Source organism: Epinephelus fuscoguttatus, linkage group LG1, assembly GCF_011397635.1.
Source record: "Epinephelus fuscoguttatus linkage group LG1, E.fuscoguttatus.final_Chr_v1".
NCBI classification, from domain to species: Eukaryota; Metazoa; Chordata; class Actinopteri; order Perciformes; family Serranidae; genus Epinephelus; species Epinephelus fuscoguttatus.
Window position 1 is genome coordinate 27,077,819 of NC_064752.1, and position 23,737 is coordinate 27,101,555.

At 40.7% G+C, this 23,737-nt stretch overlaps 2 protein-coding genes across 3 annotated transcripts; one reads left to right on the forward strand and one right to left on the reverse strand.

The window, feature by feature from the left end:
- Positions 1 to 13: 13 nt before the first annotated feature.
- Positions 14 to 5,048, reverse strand: wdr77 (WD repeat domain 77). Its single transcript, XM_049588287.1, has 10 exons — positions 4,655 to 5,048; positions 4,082 to 4,267; positions 3,849 to 3,990; positions 3,670 to 3,719; positions 2,889 to 2,959; positions 2,557 to 2,614; positions 1,901 to 1,972; positions 1,708 to 1,816; positions 1,557 to 1,625; positions 14 to 1,472 (listed from the first exon to the last, which is right to left on the reverse strand). The coding sequence occupies exons 1-10, from the start codon at positions 4,761 to 4,763 to the stop codon at positions 1,325 to 1,327; spliced, it is 1,014 nt and encodes a 337-aa protein (XP_049444244.1). The 5' UTR covers positions 4,764 to 5,048; the 3' UTR covers positions 14 to 1,324.
- A 2,425-nt stretch (positions 5,049 to 7,473) lies between these two features.
- LOC125891488 (protein polybromo-1-like) lies at positions 7,474 to 23,670 on the forward strand. 2 transcript variants are annotated; one of them, XM_049580825.1, is made up of 30 exons: positions 7,474 to 7,583; positions 10,619 to 10,768; positions 10,899 to 10,996; positions 11,095 to 11,242; positions 11,349 to 11,498; positions 11,642 to 11,758; positions 11,845 to 11,913; positions 12,001 to 12,099; positions 12,188 to 12,273; positions 12,353 to 12,438; positions 12,527 to 12,743; positions 14,191 to 14,332; positions 14,422 to 14,516; positions 14,605 to 14,884; positions 14,981 to 15,086; positions 16,225 to 16,864; positions 16,993 to 17,204; positions 17,314 to 17,499; positions 17,647 to 17,804; positions 17,903 to 18,154; positions 18,231 to 18,376; positions 18,584 to 18,741; positions 18,840 to 19,023; positions 19,291 to 19,492; positions 19,610 to 19,811; positions 19,904 to 20,056; positions 20,538 to 20,699; positions 21,089 to 21,141; positions 22,752 to 22,962; positions 23,254 to 23,670. In XM_049580825.1, exons 2-30 carry the CDS (start codon positions 10,628 to 10,630, stop codon positions 23,415 to 23,417), a joined length of 4,917 nt encoding a protein of 1,638 aa, XP_049436782.1. In that variant the 5' UTR covers positions 7,474 to 7,583; positions 10,619 to 10,627; the 3' UTR covers positions 23,418 to 23,670. The 2 variants fall into 2 exon arrangements, with proteins under 2 accessions (XP_049436782.1, XP_049436790.1); XM_049580833.1 differs by having other exon boundaries at positions 20,541 to 20,699.
- Positions 23,671 to 23,737: the final 67 nt, after the last annotated feature.

Below are 23,737 nucleotides of genomic sequence, written 5' to 3' on the forward strand. Positions count from 1 at the left end.
TTTTGTACAAGTCCTAGGGCGGTCAAAAGTTCTTGCAAGATTCTGTCATTGCATTGCCTCAGTTTTAAGAAATATAGTTCAGTGTACAGTTTAGCTGCAAAATGAGAAAGTTTGTGACCCTGCCACCATGTTGGAAACAGTCAGGTAAAAACCAAGCGCCGCCCACTGGCTGAGGCAAACTTTTTCATTTCACAGCTACACTGTAGCTCTAAGCTACTGAGCTGGACAGTTTGACAGCAATTCATTAGAAGTGATTGATGGCTGTGTTAGACATTCCTCTGCTCTGATTGGTTGTTTTCCAACAGTCACAGCTGACTCTGGCAAATGCCATTAAGCAGCACAAGAAGGAGAAACGTTTTTTTTTCACAGATTTTCTGTCTCATACTACTCTCAGGATATAGTGACAGTTTCAGTAAATATGACAAAAAGATATTTTCATAAAAGTTACCAACTCTTGCTTTAATGATGGAGGCAAGACAATGTTCCTGAACTCCTGCATGATGAGCTAAATATGGATACTAGTAATTAAAATGCATCAAAACGCTACATTGTAAGTAAGACACGTAACTTGGCAAACACAGCATGATTACATTTAAGTGTACTATGTTGGCCACAACACCTGTGCTGGTGCCATGTTAAAACTATGGCATCCAAGTTCAGTCTATGTCAGACCCAAGTCAGACTACAGATTAGCAGTGACACTATACAGTCCCTGCTACTCAGTGTACAAATCACACATGTAATCTTGTTTACCTCTGAGCCAACCGCCCACACATGAACAGATAACACACAACACATTACCCTTTGTTGACCCAGCAGTGGGTGCAGGGGGTTCTGTTTTTTTTTTGGTGGTAATTTTTTTCTGTTTTTCGTGGTAATTTTTTTTTCCTGAACGAGGAGACGAGATACTTCAAATATGCTCAGTTTTCTTCCTATAGTCCAGCATTATGTTAGCATACAATAGATTCCAGGAACACAAAGAAATATCAGAATGCTCTTGCTATTACAACATTAAGTTATCTTTAATGTAAAATGATGCTTGATACATACAAATGGGTTGCTTCAAATGTAAGTACACACAGAAATGCTATACAGTATGAAGGAAGTGGCTGGAGAGAGAATGTAACGGTAGAGTAGCGTAGTGCACTGAGGCCAAGAGCAAAAGTCTAAATGTTCTGCACATATCTGGATTACTAAATGACAATGAGTCCACGGATGTATTACATTTAACTGTTGAGACACGCAAAGACGCCCCTCAAAAATAGGGGGGACAGTAATTATCTTAAAATGTACTCTTTCCGAAGAGTGTGAGCATCTGTTGGCTCTAAGAGGAGGAGTCGGGGGCTTCAGCAGCCAGACCCACCGTGTGGTGAAGCACAAGGTGATCCCAGCCTATGGTTGTGAGTGTGTTGGAGCCACCGTGCAGCCAGCACACACCTTTGACAAAGTCCTGATGTTGCCGATCTCTCAATCTGCAGAACAGGAATACATGATAAGTGTTTTGAAATGCTTCAGGAGGTTGAGCATTTGTTTTAGTATGCTGTGAAAGGACTCACATTTCTTGCAGGTCAGAGTTCATGACAGCGAGGGAACAATCATCACTTATGGAGGCTAACAAGGAGGCACTGGGAGAGAAGAAAAACTAGTTATAAGTTTGTAAAGGAGCAATATAAGAGCTAATGATGCTATGGTGCAATTAATGTTTACCTATGTGTAGAGAAGGCGAGCCCATTAACTCTGCGGCTGTGGACGTTCTCCACCCGAGCCGGCTCTGTTCCCAGGAAATCCTTCACAATCACTCTGCCCAGCTCATCACCTGAGGCATAGGAAGCATGATCAGAAATACAGGGACTGCCAATTTAATGTCTGTATCAATCAGTGCTCTGCTGCTGAGCCTTACCAAAAGCAATGGTGCTTCTGTGGTGGGGGTGCCAGGCTACAGTGGTGGGGGAGCATCTGGAGGTCTCTACATCTAAGACAAGCAAAAGACGGCAATGGAATACAATTGAGAAGATGCATTACCATTAAATTATCTATACAAACTATTTGATTCTGGGATGAACAGTCACAAGATCAAGGTTTGTTTAATCAGCTGGACAAACAACCATTAGGTAGCCATCCGACACCGGCACACTGTGAGGATGGATATAGAGGGCTTGGTGAGGACGGAGTATCTACTGCAGCAAGCGATTTTGACTTGACCAGCAGACTTCACAACAAGCTGATTGGCTGTTCAAACAGGTGACGTGCTTTATGTTCTAAAACCAGCTGCTGGCAATTTGACCAATGGAGTTGCAGGTGACATCGAGCTCAGACTGCCAGTTCACACTACTGCAACTTTTCTCTGCAATATTCTAAAACAGTTTTGTCTAGTCGCGAATCTTTGGCCTGATTTGGCCGTTACTTTAAGGGTACTGGTACCATAATTTCTTAAACAATACCCAGCCCTACTTATCGTTAAGCAATACTGATTTTTATTGTAGTAAAAATTAATTTCAAATCTGTCAACAAACTGGCAAAAATGTCTGGTCCTGGTTCTTTGGACAAGTTGCTCACCTATTCTTGAGGCTGGTTTATTTGGCTTCCTCCTGTCCCACATCAGCACACGGCTATCCTTAGAGATGAAGGATAACAACAGGTTGAGTCTGAATAAGGACCAGTATAATCTTACAGTTCTCTTTCTGCTCTTTGTTCCTGCTGGACTATGTGTTGGTGCACAGCTTTGACTGCAGCTTTCTAGTGTTACAGCACAAGAAAAAAAATAACGTCATCCTCACTAAAATGCACATTTTTATGCAGCAAGGTGGTTCAAGATCTAGTTCCATCAGTTACTGTATGTTAGGTATTTGTTTACAACTATGCATGCAAACTGCTGATTAGTATCTTACTTGACCACAGGAGATGAAGAGAGACTCATCTGTGGGGCTACAAGCAACACAGACAACTGGCTGTGTGTGCGCTGGGGAGAGAAAAAGTTAAGGGACATATTTAATTATGTTTTCTTCCCATCTTTGTTAATACAGTGCCTCATGAATGAGTCCTAAAAGCCAGAAATGAGTCAGCACTTTAGCAGTCCTGGTTCCCTTGCCTTGAAGTCAGCAGGATTTTTGAAATGGTTTTTGGTTAGATGCCTGAAATAAGGTCTGTGGTTAACACGAGTTTAAGGGACTGCTTCAAAAATCATATCATAAAAGTGGTGTTTATTTGTGAAGATTATCTTGCTGAACAAAATGTTTAAGTATCATAAACTTCTGTTTGCCAGAGAGCTTATTTTCTGCAATAATCCAAAATCCAATGGAAAGATCCCACAGGCTTTTTGACGAGGGAACCAGGGCAACACACACTTAAAATGTCCTCCCTGGGGCACTCTATAATGACATTTATTATGCAATCATACTTTTGCCAAAACTGTAGAATGCTGCAAATTTATTTTAATTATAGAACATTTAATCTGCTTTAAAACGTAACATAACAGCAGTCAATTGGGGGAAACACTGCGGAATTGTCTTAATTCAAGTTGTTTATGAGAAAATGAAACATTTCAAAAAAGGGCTAAGTCACAGTTTTAGCAAATTATTTAAAAATAAATCTTAGATCTGCACCAGGTGAGAATCACCAAATTTTATTAATTATTATTATTTAGAAAACCTGAGAGAAGTGTCCCCTTACCATAGTAGGTAGTGACAGCTGTCTCCTGACCGAGATCCCAGACTTTAATTCTGCAGTGAAGAAAGGGGAAAATGCGTTTTGAGGAGAGACGGGCGGAAAAACACAAAGCTTAACACATAATCGATCCACATGCTTCTGTTCTACAGCTGTGCATGTATCCATGTAAAACAGGCTCTCACCGACAGTCCATGCTCCCAGTAACGGCACTGCTTGCTCCAGTAACTGGGCTCACTGAGGTAACAATGTGATCATGCTCATGTTTGGTAAAGCGATTCACCAGCAGGCGCTCATCTTCTGCCAGCTCCCACAGCTCCAAGGCACCTGCACAGGAACCAGTCAAACAAAATCCAGTTTAATACTCAAGTCTCAAGACCAGTGCTTTAATAAAAATTGTTAGGAATCTGCTTCTGACCTGAGTCTGATGCAACAACGACAGCCTTTTCTGACACCCATTTGACATCTGTGACTCCAGCCTCAGTCTGCACGCCAGCTTTGCAGAGTCCCTCATTGGGGGCCTGCTCAGGGTCACTGTAGATCCACACAGATCCCTGCCAGCTCCTGCCAGTGAGGCTGGAGGCACCGAGCAGCAGAGTACCATCTGTGAGGAGAGAAAATAAAAGACAAACATTAGAAACACATTTATTTTAATGCTGTCTTTACAGATAATTAAACTGCATTATTAAGAGTCACTCTTTGATTCAGTTAGCATCCAGTCTACACAGCATCTTGTATCTAAGCTGCAAAATGCAATTTGTTTGCCTATCATCAAAACACCTGCTACAAACTGAAGAACCTAGCTGGGCTGCTGAGCATGTGCACCTTTAAAAACAGAGTCTTATTTATCATTTTGGTTTATTGTACACACACCAAATCACCAGAGGACCCTTGAACATCAGCACATATGTAAACAGACTCGAACAATAACCGACTAGCGGCACCACGTGTTTACCTGTGTAACATTCAGCTAGCTTCTCTTGTTACCTACCTGCTCTGTATTGCGCCGAGCACAGGTGCTTCTCCATGCACGCTGGAGCATTGGGGGGGATGTTCCACCGGTTTTCCTTGATCATGCTTGTATCCACTGCACTTTTCATTCAGATACCGCGCCTCTCCAGTGGCTACAGCTCTAATTATCCAAACAACTTTAGCGCGAGCTGTACGTTAGTTAGCTAGCTGGCGCTGTTAGCTCGCAGAGACAGCACCGGTTTCCTCTTTGGTTTATTTGGGGGCAGATAGCTAACACGTTAGCTTGAGTTTGCTGGAATTAGCTGAAGTTGTCGTGTCAAGAATGAATGTTCGAATGAAAAGCAACACATGGGAGCGATGAACAGACACTTCCTGCCCCGGGGCCTCCTCTTCTTCTTCGGTAGTGCGGCCTCTTCTTCTACGTCTTATTTGAGAGTTTGCAGCAGTTGGTTATGTTATTAGTGCAATACTGCCATCGTGTGGAGATAACGAGGACATTTCATTGATTTAATTTAATTTAATTGTTCTGATTTATTTAGTTTGACTCATAAACAACACTCAAATGATACTCTTGAGCAACAAGTAAAAACAAAAAAACACATTTTCATATAAAATATATAAATATATAAAACAAAGCATTAAAATAAAATTGTATTATTAACTTATTATTATTATTATCATTATTATTATTATTATTAGTAGTAGTAGTGCTAGTAGTATTATCATCATAATACTACTATAATATATAGCACAATTCATGCATAAAATGCAACACATAAAAGACAAAACATTTGTGATGGAGAATGATAAATTAAAATTATTATGTATATTATTTAAAAATAATAATAATGATGATAATAATAATAATGATGATGATAATAATAATAATAATAATAATAATAATAATAATAATAATAAAAAATAAAATATAAAGTAAAATTCAGTCAAAACAACAGGCTAAGATAAGATAAAACAACCATCAGTTAAAAATACATTTCAGGAAAAAGTATGTTAAAAAAAGATGTGTCTTAAGATTACATTTAAAAGTTTCATCAGATGTAGAGCCCCTAAGACCCTCAGGTAGACTGTTCCAGAGCTTAGGGGGCATAATTTACAAATGCTGCCTCTCCATGCCTTTTAGTTCTGACCTCTGGAACAATCAAAAGGTTTGAGTCAGAGGATCTTAGGGACCGAGCATGTGCATATATGTTGACTATGTCAGATATGGGCCTGGCCAACCTGAAATCCATTCCAAACCTTGTGCCAAGAAAACATAAAATTCTCTGTCCTATTTAGAGACAATTTAGAAATATGCTCCGTAGGCTTCTGTGATTGTAGTTCTGCTTATCAGTCTTCACCTAGACTATAAAGATGGACTTCACCAAGACATTAAGCCATGTATTCAAAAAAACAGAAGCTGACTGAAACAAAAAGTTGTTTGTCAATCACAGTGTTTCCCTCAGCCTGACCAGGCTACTCTGGTCACAGCTTTACATGAATACATCAGATTTCAAGGCTTATCATAGCAGACGTATGTCAGACATCAACCTTTGTTTAAACACCTCTCTAAGTACAATTTTCAATTTGATTTTGAATATTACCTAATGACACATCAACTTGTCCTGTCAGCATAGTATTTGTTTACTACCTCCTGCAATACAAATGTAATAACCATGAACATTATTTCATTAGAAAACAACTACTTTGATTGAAAGTTTTTGTCAGTTTTATTTGACATTTTCCTTATGTTAGATGGCACTACAGCTAATTATTGTCTTACATGTTTCTTGTGATGTGTCACTTGTTGATACAATATATATAGACCATTTTTGTTTTAAATGATAGGCTACCATTAGTCATTTCTCAAAAATGTGGTATAACCTGCACAAGACTGTAGGAGTGGCAATCATGAATCCTTTTTAAAGGTGTATGAAAGAATAAAGGAAAAGTCATCTCATTGTTTTTGTCAACTCTTTGGAGCTTTTAATCATTTTGTATGACAAGTGACCATAACTTGTAACCATAATCTTGTCTCTTCAATTTACTGACAAAGCAAAAATGATTATTAGTGTCATGTGCTAAAGTGGTTACATGTTTGAGTGTTGTAGAACAGTGTTTTTCAGCCTTTTAGGCTTGAAAACCTGTTAAAAGTAAGTGTTTACTTGTGAAAATAAAGTTACGATGGCTTCGTGGCTTGAAAGCAGCTTTAATTTTGATTAACTTCAGATATCAGTAAGAGAAAAATTCTGACAGTCAAACTGTACTTTGTCATTTGGATTTTTTCTCAGGATGAGTTTAGTGATAAGGCAACAGTAAATTGAAAACTGAAAAAGGAAGACAGAAGACATCAGGAATTCAAGGGATTTGAAATTTATCTTTAAGGTACAGAACTGTCCATTGCACATAGAGAAACAAGCATTAGTTCTCTTGATGATGGTGAAGGTTGCAAAATAAGCCAGTAGGGATACAACATGGTTAAAACAGGATGCATGTATGTGAACATGACTACCTGACGTAGCTGATGTAGTTTTTTATGCAGGTTAGTGGTTTTGTTCGCCGGTTTAATGGCGAGGTGTAAAGCTGAATTCAACAAACAGGAAGTGTGATACTCTTATTTCACTATAAGCAACGTCGTCATTCTTAGGTTTTTTGTTTTAATTGTGCCATGGATATGGCTTATAAATACTTAAGTGGTCACCATTAAGCAACCTGCATATAAAAATGTCCCACATTACAGGGAGAAGAGGGGAAGTTATCTTTGTAATCATGTCAAACGCAGTTTTCACTACCAAGACATTATGTGTGCTCTTATTTTGAAGCCGACCAACCGGAAGTGGCGGTTGATTTGCCGCTACCTTCACACTTCTGTGTCTCGGTCTAAAATCGATAAGTGATTGGCTTTCTTGATTATTAAAGATTTTGTGAGTCTAGTAACGTGCTCCCAGAAGGTAAGCACACAACTATGTCAAGCGGTTACACTGAAATGTTTTCCATTAGGTGTCGTAGTTTGACTCGGCGGTAGCTCTGTAACGTTAGACGCTGTTACAGTGATGCCTTTGTCTCGGCTCTAACTAGTGATGTTAACGGCTAACCGTTGACTGTAGCTAACGTTAGCCGCTCTGTGGTCAGTTTACCTGTCCGCGCGGAGTGACAGGTAGGTGGACAGCTGCTGCCCTGTGTGCTAGCTTATGACTGCTGATGTGTGCACACCGGGCTGCGGTCTGCTCGCAGCTAGCTAGGTGACAATAGAGGAAGTGGTTAACATTTTTTGTGGAGTCAAACCTCCAGACATGCCAGCATCAGTGGTGTCCGCTGCGGGACGTGTCATCTCAGGTGATGGTAATAAACCGGTGTGGTTGTCACCTCTGATCATCTGAAAATACGGAGCATAAAACCACCAGGGGACCAGAGGGCCTGTTGGAAACAGCCTTGAATTGATTATATCTGTTGACATTTGATAGGAGAATTTATATGAATTTAACACCCGTGTCCAGTTGTGTAGAGTAAAGCATTTACTTAGGGTCAAAGTTCATTTGGGGGTGACATGAAGTTACTCAGCATGGATGACATGTTGGTGTCTCCTATCCAAAAGGCATAGGGCTTCCACTACACAAAGTGTGAGCATCTACAACGTTAATGGTACATTATGTGACAATCAACTAAAAATGTAAAATAAACTGTAAGACATTCCAACATTTTTCATTTTAATGTTTCTTCAAAGGTACCCCCAATTTCCTACAGGGGCATGTCATGAGGAAGAAGACGCCACCTTTATACCTTAAGCCTACTTCTGATGTCTGGTCTCTTAGGACACATTCACACTGTCACTATTTGGTCTGCTTTAAACAAATCCTGGTCCGCTTCCACAGATAGTTTGGTTCATTTGGAGTGGTGTGAATGCTCATTCGAACTCTGGTACAGACCAAATGAGCGAACCATGGTCTGCTTGAAAACTGGGGGTCTCGGTTCACTTGCAAGTGAACCCTGGTATGGTTCGCTTACAGTGGGTAATGCAAACGGACTATCCAGCGAACCAAACAGAGGAAGTGATGTAGAGTGCAGTGCATTTTGGGTAGAAAAAAAAACAAAGCCAACAGCGTGAACCAAGAGAAGCAGAGGTAAAAAAAGAAAAAGTTGGAAAATGTCTCGTTGGCAGACGTGGAGTAGTGAGGAGGTGCAGGCGCTTACCCCAAGACTACATAAATTTAATGTTGCTCCATTATTTTTGTGGTGACCAAGCCAGCTGAAGCATAGACATATATCGGCCTACATGTCTATGGGCTGAAGGGGATAGATTTCCGTTTTCGGTCCTGGCCAGTTTTCTTCTTCCTCGTGCTTTTTTTCTTCCTGGTCAGTGGTCGTTTCGGGCAATACCACCCCCCAAACGAGCAGCTGTTGTAGCTGGTGTGGCGAGACATTTGACAAATAAAGGCCTGTCTCAAGTAGACGCCTGGTCTGGTTGCCTAGCAGTTCACTTTTGTTCATTGAGGTTCTTTAGATGTATAAAACTGGGTTGTTGGCTACCTCAAATTATGTGTCCATTCCTTGATTACTCTGCAAGTTATTCATATTTCTTTAAGGGTCCTCAGAGTGAAAGAATCAAAAGGTTTTTTCATGAAAATTAATCCAAGTTGTTAGTATTGTTTTAACAGGATAAAGTGATGTTGATTCATTATGCCGAGTGCTGTAATCCTTGAGTGACATAACTCTTTTGCTGATGCGCTGTCTGTCGGAGGTAGATCAAGTTAATAATTCATAATTGATATACTATCTGAAGCCTCATTTTTATACATATGATATTCATACTGGTTTAAATACAAGAATTGGTTGTAATTTTCTGATTTTTGCTGAGCAACAATTTTGTGTGAAAGGAATTAAAGGCTTGTCCCAAATATAGGCCTGTTGAGTTCAGTGATTTAAGCAAACAATAGCCCGGGCTATTAATTGAACTTTTACAGTATATACCACATATGACTATATCCGTATATCACACAGTGTCTGTGCAGGGAAGAGAGATTACGCATCGTGTTGTTAATGACTGCATGGCAAGCCAAAGCAGAAGTGCCATGTATTTTTAGCAATAAATAAGACACCAGCTGCATATCATGATTCACCATGTTCAAAAAAGATCCCACTCCACATCACCAACCACTGCAGTCAAACACTGAACACTGAAACTTAGCAGAGGGGCTAAATATTGACTTATGTGGCATCTGTACATAATGTCCCCCGCCTCTGACTTCTAGCAAACATGGCAACACCTGAAGTGAGCAAGCACACTGATAGGAGAGATCATTTCTGCCTGCTGTAGTTAGAGTTATAAAATTAGCACATGTTTTAAAATATTTTTTTATTATTATACAATGTTTTTGAGGAAAGGAATGCCATTACTGTTTATTGAGGAACTATATTCTGTATGAGCTGCAAAGATTAGTCGATTAATGGATCAGTTGATCAACAGAAAAATAATGGGCAACTATTTTGATAATTTATTAATTGTTAAAGTTATTTTTCATGCAAAAATGGCAGAAAATGGTGTTTCAGCCTCTCAAATGAGGAGATTTATTGCATTTCTTTGTTATATTTAATATTAAACTGAATATCGTTGGGCTTCAGACAAAACAAGACATTTAAAGACATTGCCTTTGACTTTGAGAAACTGGGATGGACTGTTCTTACTATTTTTGGACATTTTATAGACCAAACAATTTATCGTATTAATGAGAAAATAATTGGCAGATTTATTGCTAATGAAAATAATTGTTGTAGCCCTGGTCTGTATTATTTTGAATAGATGGCAACACTGCCACTAGGTGTAACTGACTGCCTCAAAGCACAGCCAGTGTCCTTGTTAAGCTCATTCTCTCAATCTCTATTGTTTATATCCTGTTTAGATAATGTTGGAAATCAGAATATGTAATGTCATAGCTTGAATGTAGCTCCATGCGGTGATACTTGTTTCTTTACTGGCTCTTTACCTCAGGGGTTCGCCATGGCCTTGAAAAGGAGAAGGGCGACATCCCCGTCAAGCAGTGTGAGTGGAGGAGATTTTGACGATAGCCAGACTTCATCGTTAATGTCTTCAATTGGGAGAAAGAGGAGAAGGACCTCAAACATTCCAACTGTGGATCCTGTAATTTTACAGATTTCTGTTTCTGTTTTTCTCTTTAACATACTGTCAGAATTATACAGCCACACAGATTAACTCGTTGACACGAGAAAGGATGGGTGTATTTTTCAGTGTTTAACTCTTTGCCTTGCAGATTGCTGTTTGTCATGAACTGTACAACACAATCAGGGACTACAAGGATGACCAGGGCAGGATGCTGTGTGAGCTGTTCATCAGAGCCCCCAAACGAAGGTGAGGAAAAGGATGAGTGGTCATACGATATGTAATTACGATATTAATATAACACAAACGTTAGACACAGAAAATTTGTAAGTCCATGTTTCATACAGGAATCAACCGGACTATTACCACGTGGTGTCTCAGCCCATTGACATGATGAAGATCCAGCAGAAATTAAAGATGGAGGAGTACGATGATGTCGAACAACTCACCAGTGATTTTCAGCTGTTATTCAACAATGCAAAAACATATTACAAGGTAAAAAAAAAAAAAACTAAAAATATGCATACGTCTGTTGGCATCTATGCATGGCTCAGGTTGTGCACTTACATGAATTATGTATTGCTTGTGTGTGTCTGTCTAGTCTGACAGTCCTGAGTACAGGGCAGCCTGTAAACTGTGGGACCTCTACCTGCGAACCAAGAATGAATTTGTTCAGAGAGGGGAATATGATGATGATGATGAAGATGGGTACGACGCTCAAGACAATCCAGGAGGGTCCACTGAGGATGAGGTGACACTCACACACATTACTGATAACGCAGATTTAATACGACTCTTCTTTCAGTGTAGATGGAATATATACAGTACACTGTATATCACTGAGGGTGAACAGTATTTCCTTGCTTAAACTGTGTGACTGCTTGTGTGTGACAGACTGCACCTACCTGCTTGAAAGAGGTCCTCGAGCAGCTCCTCGATGCCGTGGTGTCTTACACTGAGCCCACTGGCCGTGTGGTCAGCGAGCTGTTCCAGAAGCTTCCCTCTAAAATGGTACAAGCATCTTCAGTACGACTTAAGATGTTAGCAGTCAAATGAGTGACTTGGCTTTGATGTGTAGTTTGCTTTTTATCATTTAGCAATATCCAGATTACTATGCCATCATTAAGGAACCAATAGATCTGAAAATCGTCGCTCAAAAGATTCAGGTATGCTATTACATCTCCTACATCAAATATGCAGCATGTATCATTTACAGCGTTTTGTCGATAAATGTCCAATATATTTGCTTTCAGTTGAACCACTACAGGAGTGTCAGTGCCATGGCTAAAGATATAGACTTGCTGGTCAAGAATGCCAAAACCTATAATGAGCCTGGTTCTCAAGTGTTTAAGGTGAGTGTGTGTTTGAGAAAATGACACATCCTGGATATCATTAGCTGTGCTTGACACACATACCTGTGACCCGCTCGTTTGTTTCCAGGATGCGAACACAATCAAAAAGATTTTTGCACAAAAGAAGTCTGAGATGGAGCACGGAGAGCCAATCAAGTCCAGCATTCGTATCAGGTGAATAGGAGACAGCTCTTTGAATAATGTGGAATACAGTCATGATTTTAACTGTCGCTCTTCTGTCTGTCTCGGTCAGGAACAGAAGGACTGCCCAGGGAGACCGCCTCTCAGCTATCACCATGGCCCTTCAGTACGAAAGTGATGACGAAGGCATTCTCTCCGGTACATTTTTACCTCATTATTTAACATTCATCAGACATTAAGATGCTTTGTATAATAAATTGTGTCATTTCTCATTTGTATCTCTCAGGCTCTGTCCACTACGACGAAGGGGAATCTGAGGCGGAGAGTATGACCTCTAACATGGACATGAGCAATCCCATCTTCCAGCTGTATGAGGCTGTGCGGGGAGCCAGGAACAGCCAGGGCCAGCTGATCTCTGAGCCCTTCCTGCAGCTGCCATCCAGGAAGGACTACCCCGACTACTACCAGCAGATCAATCAGCCCATCTGCCTCCATCAGATCAAGTATGACAGAACTAGAACTGATCTTAGCCCTGTGTGTCTTTTCATTTGTTTGTGGCCATAAAAACCGAACAAAGTTAATAATCAGCAACATTGAAATCTGTGTTTATTGTTTTTCCTTGCTTAGTGGTGATTTGATATTTTTTATTTATTTTTTTTGCCTCTAAGTCTTTTTTTTTTTTAACCTAAATCCCTTTTAAAAAGTTAATTTAAAGTGGAAAGCCCATTAGTAACAATCGTCTGAGAGAAAACAAAGTATTAATTTGGGGGTTTAATACCAAACAGATCTCTATTTCATTTTCAATTAATTCCCCCCTAAAAAATAGCATGCTTTTATTGTCATTGGTAAGTTTTTTTTCTCAATAGTTTGCATGTGAATATAAATCTGTATATCTATCAACAGAATTTTAGGTTACCTTCTAAAATGTTCTTGGAAAAAAAAAAGTTTATTTATCGGCTAGGTTGAAGTGTTCACTAGATGCTGTGAATTCAGTGTCAGACAACATATCTACCAGAAAATTAAGGCCCTGATCACACAGAAAGTTGTTTGCAGGTTGCCAGGCAACCACGCTGTCACCTCCTTACCCTTACCTTCCAGTGTAATCAATCTAGCATTTATGTGTTTTATTTATTTCACCATAATTAGTATCTAGTTCCTAAAATTTTCAGGCAGAGGGTGCTTGCTGTAGCTCTGGTTGAGTATGAGAGGCTGTCAGCAAATAGTTTGTTGGACGCAGGGAAACAGAGATCTGTGTGGGTACATGACACCCTAGAAAAAGAGGGTGGATCACGGGGAGTACCACCGGCTGGCCCACGAGCTTCACCTCGACAATGGCCATTTCCAGGCATATTTTAGGATGACTCGGGGGCAGTTTGACAACCTGCTGTCTATCGTCAGGCTGTATAGCTCTGGGTATCCAGCAACTGCTAACTGCTAAGAGATGATGTGGGGCGTTTTTCCGCTCTGAGTTGAAGTTTTTTCAACTGGAGGAATTCAGAGCGCTCTGTCAAAAACACCAGGCGCCTAGAGTGCAGAAATGCAAGGTGCATTGCAACGCAACACCGTCAGCAAAAAGCTTCTTTCCCACAAAAAGGCGCCTCCAGCTGCTAGAATGCTTTCTGTGTGATGGGAGCCTTACTATGTCCTACATCAAGGAGTTTGTTCAATAAACCCATTACAATTAGTGTTTTTGTAGTGGCAATAATATATGAATTTGTCTTTTTATACAGCCTCTACAAGCAGAAATTTCACAGAATTTACAGATACTACTTGGATTGAAACACATTTTACTACATTTTCTTTAATTCATGTTTTCATCATTGATTTGTTTTGTTTCACCAACATTCTCTCTTTTTATTTTCTACCCCTACGGCATCACACACACTCAGTGTACAGTACAGTATTTCTGTGCCCTCCTTCCCAAATGTGAGAGCCCGTAATTCCCCACAGGAACAAGATGAAGAGCAACGAATATGAAAGTGTTGAGCATATCGACTCTGATCTGATGCGGATGTTTGAGAATGCCAAGCGCTACAATGTTCCTCACTCGTCCATCTACAAGCGCGCGCTCAAGCTCCAACACATTCAGCAGGTCGGTCCTAATGTACACATTCGTCAGCTTTGTGGTGTTTTTAAAGCATCATAGCCATGTGATGTGTGTTTTATCTGTTACCTGTGTAGATGAAAAAAAAGGAGCTTTTACAGAGAGATGATGATGATGGAGACAGCATGCTCTCCTCCGCCACGTCTGACACCAGCAGCACAAAAAGAAAAAGGTTTGCCATGTTTAATTACTCAGCTCTCTATAGCTACTTTTTATGTGCATGGAGGCAGAGTGACAGATTACTGCGTTTTTTTTCCCAGTCACAAGAAGAATACAAAGAAAAACCGAATGAAAGCTCTCTTTGCTTCTGTGGCTGAGGCGCGAGAAGCCAGCACTGGTCGGAGACTGTGCGAACTCTTCATGGTGAAGCCCTCGAAGAAGGACTATCCTGACTACTACAAAGTCATCCTGGAGCCGATGGACCTCAGGACCATTGAGCACAACATCCGCTCAGACAAGTACGTGACTGAAGATCAAATGGTGGAGGAGATGAAGCTGATGTTCCGCAATGCTCGACACTACAATGAAGAAGGCTCCCAGGTAAGAACTGTTTGCTATTTGTATCTGATTAGATGTAAGTCAAATTCATCCCGGAAGCATAGGCTCCTCATGATGAACTCCTTTGTTATGTTGAAGGTCTACAATGACGCTGACATCCTAGAGAAGATTCTGAAAGACAGACGTAGGGATCTTGGGCCAGCCACAGATGAGGATGACATGATGTCCCCAAAGTTGAAAATAAGTATGTCACTTAAGGCCTTTACACACCAGGGACATCTTTTTCATACAGTTGATTTGAACTTTTTTTCTGCTTTTCATGCTACAGTTTTTTTTGAACAAGGTCAATAAAGCTATCAACCAATCACAATATATTAATGAGGATTATAAAACAACAACATGGAGGCTCTGTAGTCCAAACCAAAACTGCAAACTTAATTACTCCTCTCTACCTTGACAAAGGCAACACATACCAAGGCTATTCACTGAAGCTCAGATACAGTCTTTGACCCAGTGGGAGCTGTGGCATACGGCACATGCATGATGTAATTAGAGCTGTGATATTGGAGGGTTATAGCAGACGGCACTAGATATAAAGAGATGGTGTCCGTTCAGGTGCTTTTTGGGTGCGCTCGGCCTGACAGAACTATTTCGGTGCACTCAAATGGATGGTGGTAGATATATGATAGAATGTTTTCGTATAGAAACCATGTGTTAATGATCTTTTATTAAGGACCTTTTCAGTAATTGCGGATTTGTAATTCTTACCCTTGTCTTTATTTTTTGTATAAAATAAATTCCGTCTCAAGGCCGACTGCGAATGCCTAAGTAAAACGAATCAATCAGCCTTGTGTTCAATGATAGTGCGCCAACCAAACCCTTTGGCAGGTGCAAATCAGATTTAACTGTTTGTGTGTTATATTCCATTTGACATCATATGACTCCTCACTTTAAACTCCTTGATGCATAACAGATCCGCTCCTTACCTTCTTACCTTTTAGAATAAAAGCCTGAGACATATACTTTGCATAACTTTTTACCAGAGGGAACTTAGATTCACTCAAAGCATTTCACTAAAAGGAAATCCAATAAAATAGCTTACAGTAACTTAGGCTATACAAAAACTTGCCTCAGATGGACTGCCAGATGCTGCTCTAAGTCATTAGGAGCCTGATAGTTGTTGCAAATTTGCATTGCTGCTGGTATGAATAGTTTTGATGCGAAATGTTTTGTATGTTCGTGTTGTTTATTCATCACATCCTCGTTGTGTAAAAGCCTTCAGTCAGCTTCAGTGAAGTCTAATCAAATATGTGACATTGTTTCTTTTCAAGCAATGGAAAGACTGGTTATTATTAACACACATACACTTAATTTGATTGCAGGGAAGAACAGCATCACTCTGAAGAAGTCCAAGTACCTGACACCCTTACAGCAGAAGCTCAATGAGCTTTACGAGGCTGTCAAGAACTTCACAGACAAACGAGGCCGTCGCCTCAGCACAATCTTCCTGCGGCTGCCATCTCGTGCGGAGCTGCCTGACTACTACATCGCGATCAAGAAGCCTGTGGACATGGAGAAGATCAAAAGCCACATGTTGGCTAATAAGTACCAGGATGTGGATGCGCTGGTGGAGGACTTGGTGCTCATGTTCAACAATGCCTGCACTTACAACGAGCCCGAGTCTCTGATTTACCGCGACGCCCTCGTCCTCCACAGGGTGCTGTTGGAGACAAGACGTGACCTGGAAGGAGGAGATGACGCCCATGTGCCCGATGTGCCCCGCCTCATCCAGGAACTCATCCGCAGCCTCTTTGTGTCCGTGCTTGGTCACCAAGATGACGAGGGCCGTTGCTACAGTGATTCACTCGCAGAGATCCCTGCCATTGATCCTGCAAATCCTGACAAGCCACCACTCAATTTTGAGATCATCAGGACTAATGTGGATCGAGGGCGTTATAAGAGGCTGGATGTGTTTCAGGACCACATGTTCGAAGTGCTGGAAAAGGCCAGACGATTGAACAGGTGAGGTGCTGTTGACCATCCTGTACAAAATCAAATGGTTGTCTAAACATCTTTTTATGCATTGATGTGGTAGGTTGAATTTTAGTAAAAGAAAGCTGAATTTGTGTTACACCATATGTATATTACAGGACTGATTCTGAGATTTTCGAAGATGCTGTGGAACTGCAGCAGTTCTTCATCCGGATCCGAGACGAGCTGTGTAAGAATGGGGAGATCTTGATGTCGCCTGCTCTCAGCTACACCTCCAAACATCTGCACAGTGATGTGGAAAAGGAGAAGAAAGAGAAGCTTCCCAAGGAGTTTGAGGAGGACAAAATCAAGAGGGAAGAGGAAAAAAGGGGTATTTTGATAAATATATGTTGAAGGTCACAGTATATAAAAGTTCTATCATTTGTTGTCTCATCATATACTGTGGTATTTTTTTAACTGAGTGACTTGTGAATTCCCAGAAGCTGAGAAGAGAGAGGACTCTGTTGGAGGATCGTGGCAGTCTAACCTGCAACGCACATACAGTCAGGACTGCAGCTTTAAAGACAGCATGTACCACGTGGGAGACTATGTGTATGTGGAGCCTGCAGAGCCGAACCTGCAGCCTCATATCATTTACATTGAACGTCTTTGGCAAGATGACACTGGTCAGTCTCATATTACTCTAATCTGACAATAATTAGCTTTTTTGTAAGAAAGGCATGTTGATATTTTCTACTCCAGTTCAGTAAGACATGATTTTTATTGAGACCAGTTCTAATTCATGTTATTTTTCTCACCTTTAATAAATGCAGGTGAGAAGTGGCTGTATGGCTGCTGGTTCTACAGACCAAATGAAACATTTCATCTCGCCACAAGGAAGTTCTTGGAGAAGGAAGTTTTTAAGAGTGACTATTACAACAAAGCTCCAATCAGCAAGATCCTGGGCAAATGTGTGGTCATGTTTGTGAAGGTAAATACTCTTTCTTCCAATATGTTTGGTGCAGGTTTTGTTTCAGAGCTACAGCTGTTTGAGTGTTGATCAAATACTTATGGTGTGTGGGATTGCAGGAGTACTTCAAACTTCACCCAGAAGGCTTCAGAGCCGAGGATGTCTACGTCTGTGAGTCGCGCTACTCTGCCAAGTCCAAGTCCTTCAAGAAGATCAAGATGTGGACCATGCCCTTGAGCTCTGTGCGGTTTGTTCCCAGAGAGGTCCCCTTACCCGTTGTCCGTGTGGCCTCCATGTTTGCCCCCAAACAAGAGGAGAAACCGGCAGAGGTGGTGGAGGAAATCAAAATGACAGATGGTATTGTAGAAAAGGTAAATGCATTCGTTTTCTTCTTTTCCATTAGAAAATGACAGACTACACATGAAATAACGCAACATGTGTCTGCAGGAGAGGGAAGATGTTCCAATGGATATGACCAATGGAGAACCAGGGTGTCAGTACTACGAGCAGCTCTGCTACAACAACCTGTGGCTGAAAGTGGGAGACTGTGTTTACATTGCTTCACATGGACTAGTGCGCCACCGAGTGGGCAGGTAGAGTAAATACATGTCTTTTCAACTGGCCTTTGGGAATGTGGGTCACCTCCTTCCCTTCAATAATGGACACAGTAATGCTATACTGTGGTGTGGTTGGAAGACATGGAGCTTGGCACAGTGGCATGGCAGTTTGTGAATATACAAAGGTTTTCTGATTTAATTTATTTAATGCAGCTTATTTTTTGTATTGTATGTATTGAACAGGATTGAGAAAATGTGGATGCGAGATGGAGCGGGCTACTTCTTTGGTCCAATCTTCATCCATCCAGAGGAAACAGAGCATGAGCCCACGAAGATGTTCTACAAGAAGGAAGTGTTCCTTAGCAACCTCGAGGAGACTTGCCCTATGACCTGCATTATAGGTACCCTTCTTACTGAACATGTGAATGTTGCCAACACTTTAAATGCTGCAGTGGATAAAGTTCCATGCATTCACTGAGTCAGCTTTCTTGTTTCACAGGGAAGTGTGTGGTGTCGTCCTTCAAAGACTACTTGTCCTGTCGGCCAACTGAAGTGCCTGAAGAGAACGTCCTGCTCTGTGAGAGCCGCTACATCGAGAGTGAGAAGCAGATGAAGAAGTTCAAGGGTCTTAAGCGCTTTTCTCTCTCTGGGAAAGTGGTGGAGGATGAAATATACTATTTTAGGTGATAATCCTTTTACATAATTTCATTTAGCTGTTAATTTTACTGTTGGCAGCAGGAGAGGAAAAACAAAAATATTTGTTGAAGAGCTATAAAGTAAACATGCACTGATCCTAAATACAGAGACTTTATATCCGCTTAAATCCTTAAATTGTGTTCATTCGTGATTGAAAAGCTTAAAGTATCGCAGCCAGTTTTTCCTAAATGAAGGATTTATTTTGAGAAGATGGGTAAATTGCACAGTATATTTCTATAACTGATCTTACACAGGAAGCTCATAGTGCCTCAGAAGGAGCCATCCCCTCTGCTGGACAGGAAAATTGAGGAACTGGAGGCCAAGTTTGCTGATATGACAGATGAGGAGCTTGAGGATCTTGGGGATGATGATGGCGAGCTAGGAGACCACTCTCATCCTCGGATGCAGTCTTCCATGTCTAGTGACATGGATATCATGCCTTACACTCCTCCGCAGGTCAGGGTGGAAGAATTTATTTATGAAATGTATATTTCCTCTGCAAACTAACTGGGTTTTGCTATGTGGTGTGTAGCATTTTATCTTTGCAACTACTTCTTCTGTGTTTGATTGCAGTCCACACCAAAATCCATAAAGGGCCTTTCAAAGAAGGAGGGCTCAAAGCGGAAGATCAACATGAGCGGCTACATCCTGTTCAGCAGTGAGATGCGAGCGGTCATCAAAGCCCAGCACCCAGACTTCTCCTTTGGGGAGCTGAGCCGCCTCGTAGGCACAGAGTGGAGAAACCTGGAGAGCTCCAGGAAAGCAGAATATGAAGGTGAGCTTAGATCAGTCATCAAAATGTTTGTGTTTCAAGAATTGTAAAGCACATACAGTTGACACTCTGTGCTTGTCCTGATTGTTTTGCAGAGCGAGCAGCTAAAGTGGCAGAGCAGCAGGAGCGTGACAGGGCCCAGCATCAGACATCCCCTAGAGCAGGTACCCCAGTAGGGGCACTGATGGGTGTGGTGCCTCCCCCAATCCCCATGGGGATGCTAAATCCCAGCATGACGCCTGTGTCAGGTAACCCCTCATAGATGCAGATGGATCCCCAGTGTACACTAGAAGGCTGGAATAAGAAGCTGAACTGCTTGATGTGTTCATATTTTAAGTTCCCTATTTACACCCATGTCAGCATGCTTGTGATGTTGCAGTGTTGTGATTTAATGTTATGTTGCCTCTAACATCATTTTACTTGATTGATGAGCCCAAACATTGATTGTTGTACAGTACATCAACGTATCTGCATTTGAGTGCAGAAAAGAAGTGTAAAGGTTGCTGTACACCATTTAAGGATTGGGACTTAAAATGAATTAGTGCTTGACAGTAGTGCATGTACATTTTTCATTTGTGTGGCTTTTACTTTCATTCATATCCATCATAACTACCTCTGGACTAAACAAAAGCATATATATTATTTTTGAGTGCTTGGTAGTGCATGTAGTTGATGCATGTTCTGACTGATGCATGTTGCTGTCTTGTGTTACTGCTGTTCCTTCCTAAGAAGGTATGATGGGTGCATATAGGTCAGCTATGATGCCCCCGCAGGGCCATGTTGAAGGCATGGTTAGTATGACTGTCATGCCACCACATCACATGGGGGTGCCTGTCTTTCCCCAACATCTCCTACCCGCTATGCCTGGGTTCCCTGGAATGCTGTACTTTGGTAAGAGTGCTGTCATAGCCACCCCACCTGCCATGCAGTTGCTTCCTGTCTACCAATCTGACTTGCTGGAGGGGCTACCTGTACCAATAGGCCGAGGTCCTTAAATTGATGATGACTAGTCAGTTGAGAGCATATTGCCTCAGCTGGAGCTCGGTTATTTGCTCTGCTCAATATCAGTTGGCTTGTTGGCAATATAACATTAGGAGAAATTCAGTGACTCCAAAAAATATACAGATGTTTCAGTTAAAATTTTAAATTAATTGGCATTCCTAAGTGTTCTAATGTAGATAAAAGTGACACTTGTTAATTTCCGTAATGGACCTTTAGATGTAGTATTTGTAATATAAACTGCAATTTTTATAGCATCTTGGTGTTGAATATCCCCACAGGTGTCAATGGCATGGGAGGTGGGCCTGGAGGAGGAAACCATCACGGATCCCAGGTAACCTATAAGGCTCTGTGATCATTGCAAACCATATTTAAGATCAGAGTTTGGGTACATGTTGCTGCCTTGATATGGATCTGTGGTTCAGAGAGGGATAAAGACCTGAATAACATCCAGAAGTTCATAAGGCCACATCAAGCTGTGCTAAAATATCTTCAAGTTTAAGTTTAGTAACTTACAATGAGTTAAAAATACTGCACCATTTGAAGAAACACACTCTAGCTTGTACTTACTTCATATCATTTTAAAACATTTATATAGCTACTTAGGATTTTGCTCTTTTGTAGTTACACCTTCTGTTGTTACATGCCAAATATTATCTTGGTGTTAATTTGTCTTATCATAATAGTAACATAGGTTTGCCAGTCACAGGTGCTGCTGCAGCCAAAGCTGAATAGTAGGCAGGCCTTTACTGCTCATACACTAATACAGAGACAGGCAGGCCATGCAAGGCAATAATCCACACACTAATCCACCAGTGGGCAACAATATCAACATAACTTAAGTACCAAGAAGAGAGCAAAAGCCCACAGATCTGATGATATCACAAAACAAGATTTTACTCTGTAAAACTGGCAATAAAAAAACAAATACCTCCCTCATCGTCAATAATATGACTGCAGTATGGATAAAACCAGAAGTGTTGCCAACTTACCCTTATGCTACGATTAGAAGAACAGTTTGCAGTCATAAATCCCCAACAATAAACCAGTGTATCCATTTCTGTCACACTCGCAAACAGACAAACACACCCTCATAAACATGAGGAAAAAAATCTTTCAGTCTCTGTGTTTCTCAATGATGGTTTAATTCTAACATAATTATTCAGATAACTCTAAACAACAACCTGAACACAAGTTAATGTCCAGTTGTAGATGCCCATCTCAGTTTCATATTCTCTGTTATTCTTTTGTCCATTTTGCAGTACATCAGCTCTTACAGATTATAGCACAGTATCCCTGAAAAAAATCCCACCAACACTAATTTAAAACGGGACACAGAGCTACATGTCAAATGTATAAATTATATAATTGGCTAATTTAAGTCACTGAATTAATTATGGAGTAATTCATTTTTGAAAATTTGTTAAACTTAGCATTTTAAAAATCAATTTAAATTATTTAATTTCCATCTCAATCAAAGAGATAAAGCAAAATTAAAATTAAGGGGCCCCCTCAAGGGGACAGATAACTTTGTAGGAACACAATGCCACCAGAATACAGAGTTACAGGAAAATGGCAGATGCACAGCCCACTGCATGATATTAAATGTTGCCATACAGATTAGAGTGGTGAATGTTTTAAATCAATAAAAAAACAGTACAAATAAATTTATATATTTTTTAATGTGTGATCTTAGGGGCTCCTTTATAGGGCACCTGGTGAGTGGGGTCTGGTCGGATGTACCCCTGCCTCCTTGGATGGCAAACCTTGTTCTTAAAGCCCTAATCAACAGACCACGTACAACCACTATGTGATACTTGTGACTTTTTCCACACACGCCTGTTACAGATTTAGGCTTTAATTATCTGAAGATAGTGATAAAGTGCTGTACGAATTTTAAACTAAATCAGGTAAATAATAGAGTTCTTATAATATTTCCATTAGATGGGTATGATGGGCTCAGGCCAGGCTCCACCGCCGTACCCAGGACAAGGCCAGGTGGGACAACCTGCGCACCAGCAGCCCTCCACCCCAGTGTTTGTGTCCCCACCAGCCAAGTCTCAGCGGCTGCTCCACTCTGAGGCATACCTCAGATATATCGAGGGCCTTACTGCAGAGTCCCCTACTATTAGCAAATGGGACCAAGCTCTCACAGGTAAATCTTGTTTTTTTGTTTTGTTTTGTTTTTTTAATTTTCATGAAATGATGTTCACACTTGCCAACATCTGTTTTTCTGGGTTTTGCTTGTCTAACTTGTATCACTGAACCCTGATTTTAGCATTAATCTACAGCAGACTTTCAGTTTTTTTGCATGCACTTAAATATATTTTTATACACAAATTAAACCTTTGAAATAATATTATATTTACTAATCCCAAATGGTTATTAACAAATCAATGTAGAATGGTGAAAACATTATTGTTATGCTTTATTTGTGCACTTTCAGTTCAAAAACAAGATGTGCGCCTCACAAAAGAGCAAGAGAGCAGACTACCATCCCACTGGCTGAAGAGTAAGGGGGCCCACAAGACAATGGCAGATGCACTTTGGCGACTCCGTGACCTGATGCTGCGAGACACCTTAAACATGCGTCAGACGCACAACCTGTAGCATGCTTGTTTCCTGAGCCTCTGTTCCCTCTGCGCCTGTGAGACAGGAAGAGGGCCAAGCTCACTAAAAAATGTTAACTTTGTGTTTGTCGGTTAAAGATGTGTTTGTAGTTATAAAAGCTGTTTTCTGTGTTAAAGCTGTTTTTTTTTTGTTTTAGTTTTCAGATATACTGTTCTAAGTGCATTATTGTTAATGGCTGTCATTCTGTTATGAATGCCTTCATGCTTTCACTATTAAAAGGTGAAGAGCTCAACTTGGCTATCCTTATTTACTTAATATGGAACCTGCTGTATGTTTGAGATGCATCACTTGAAATATAC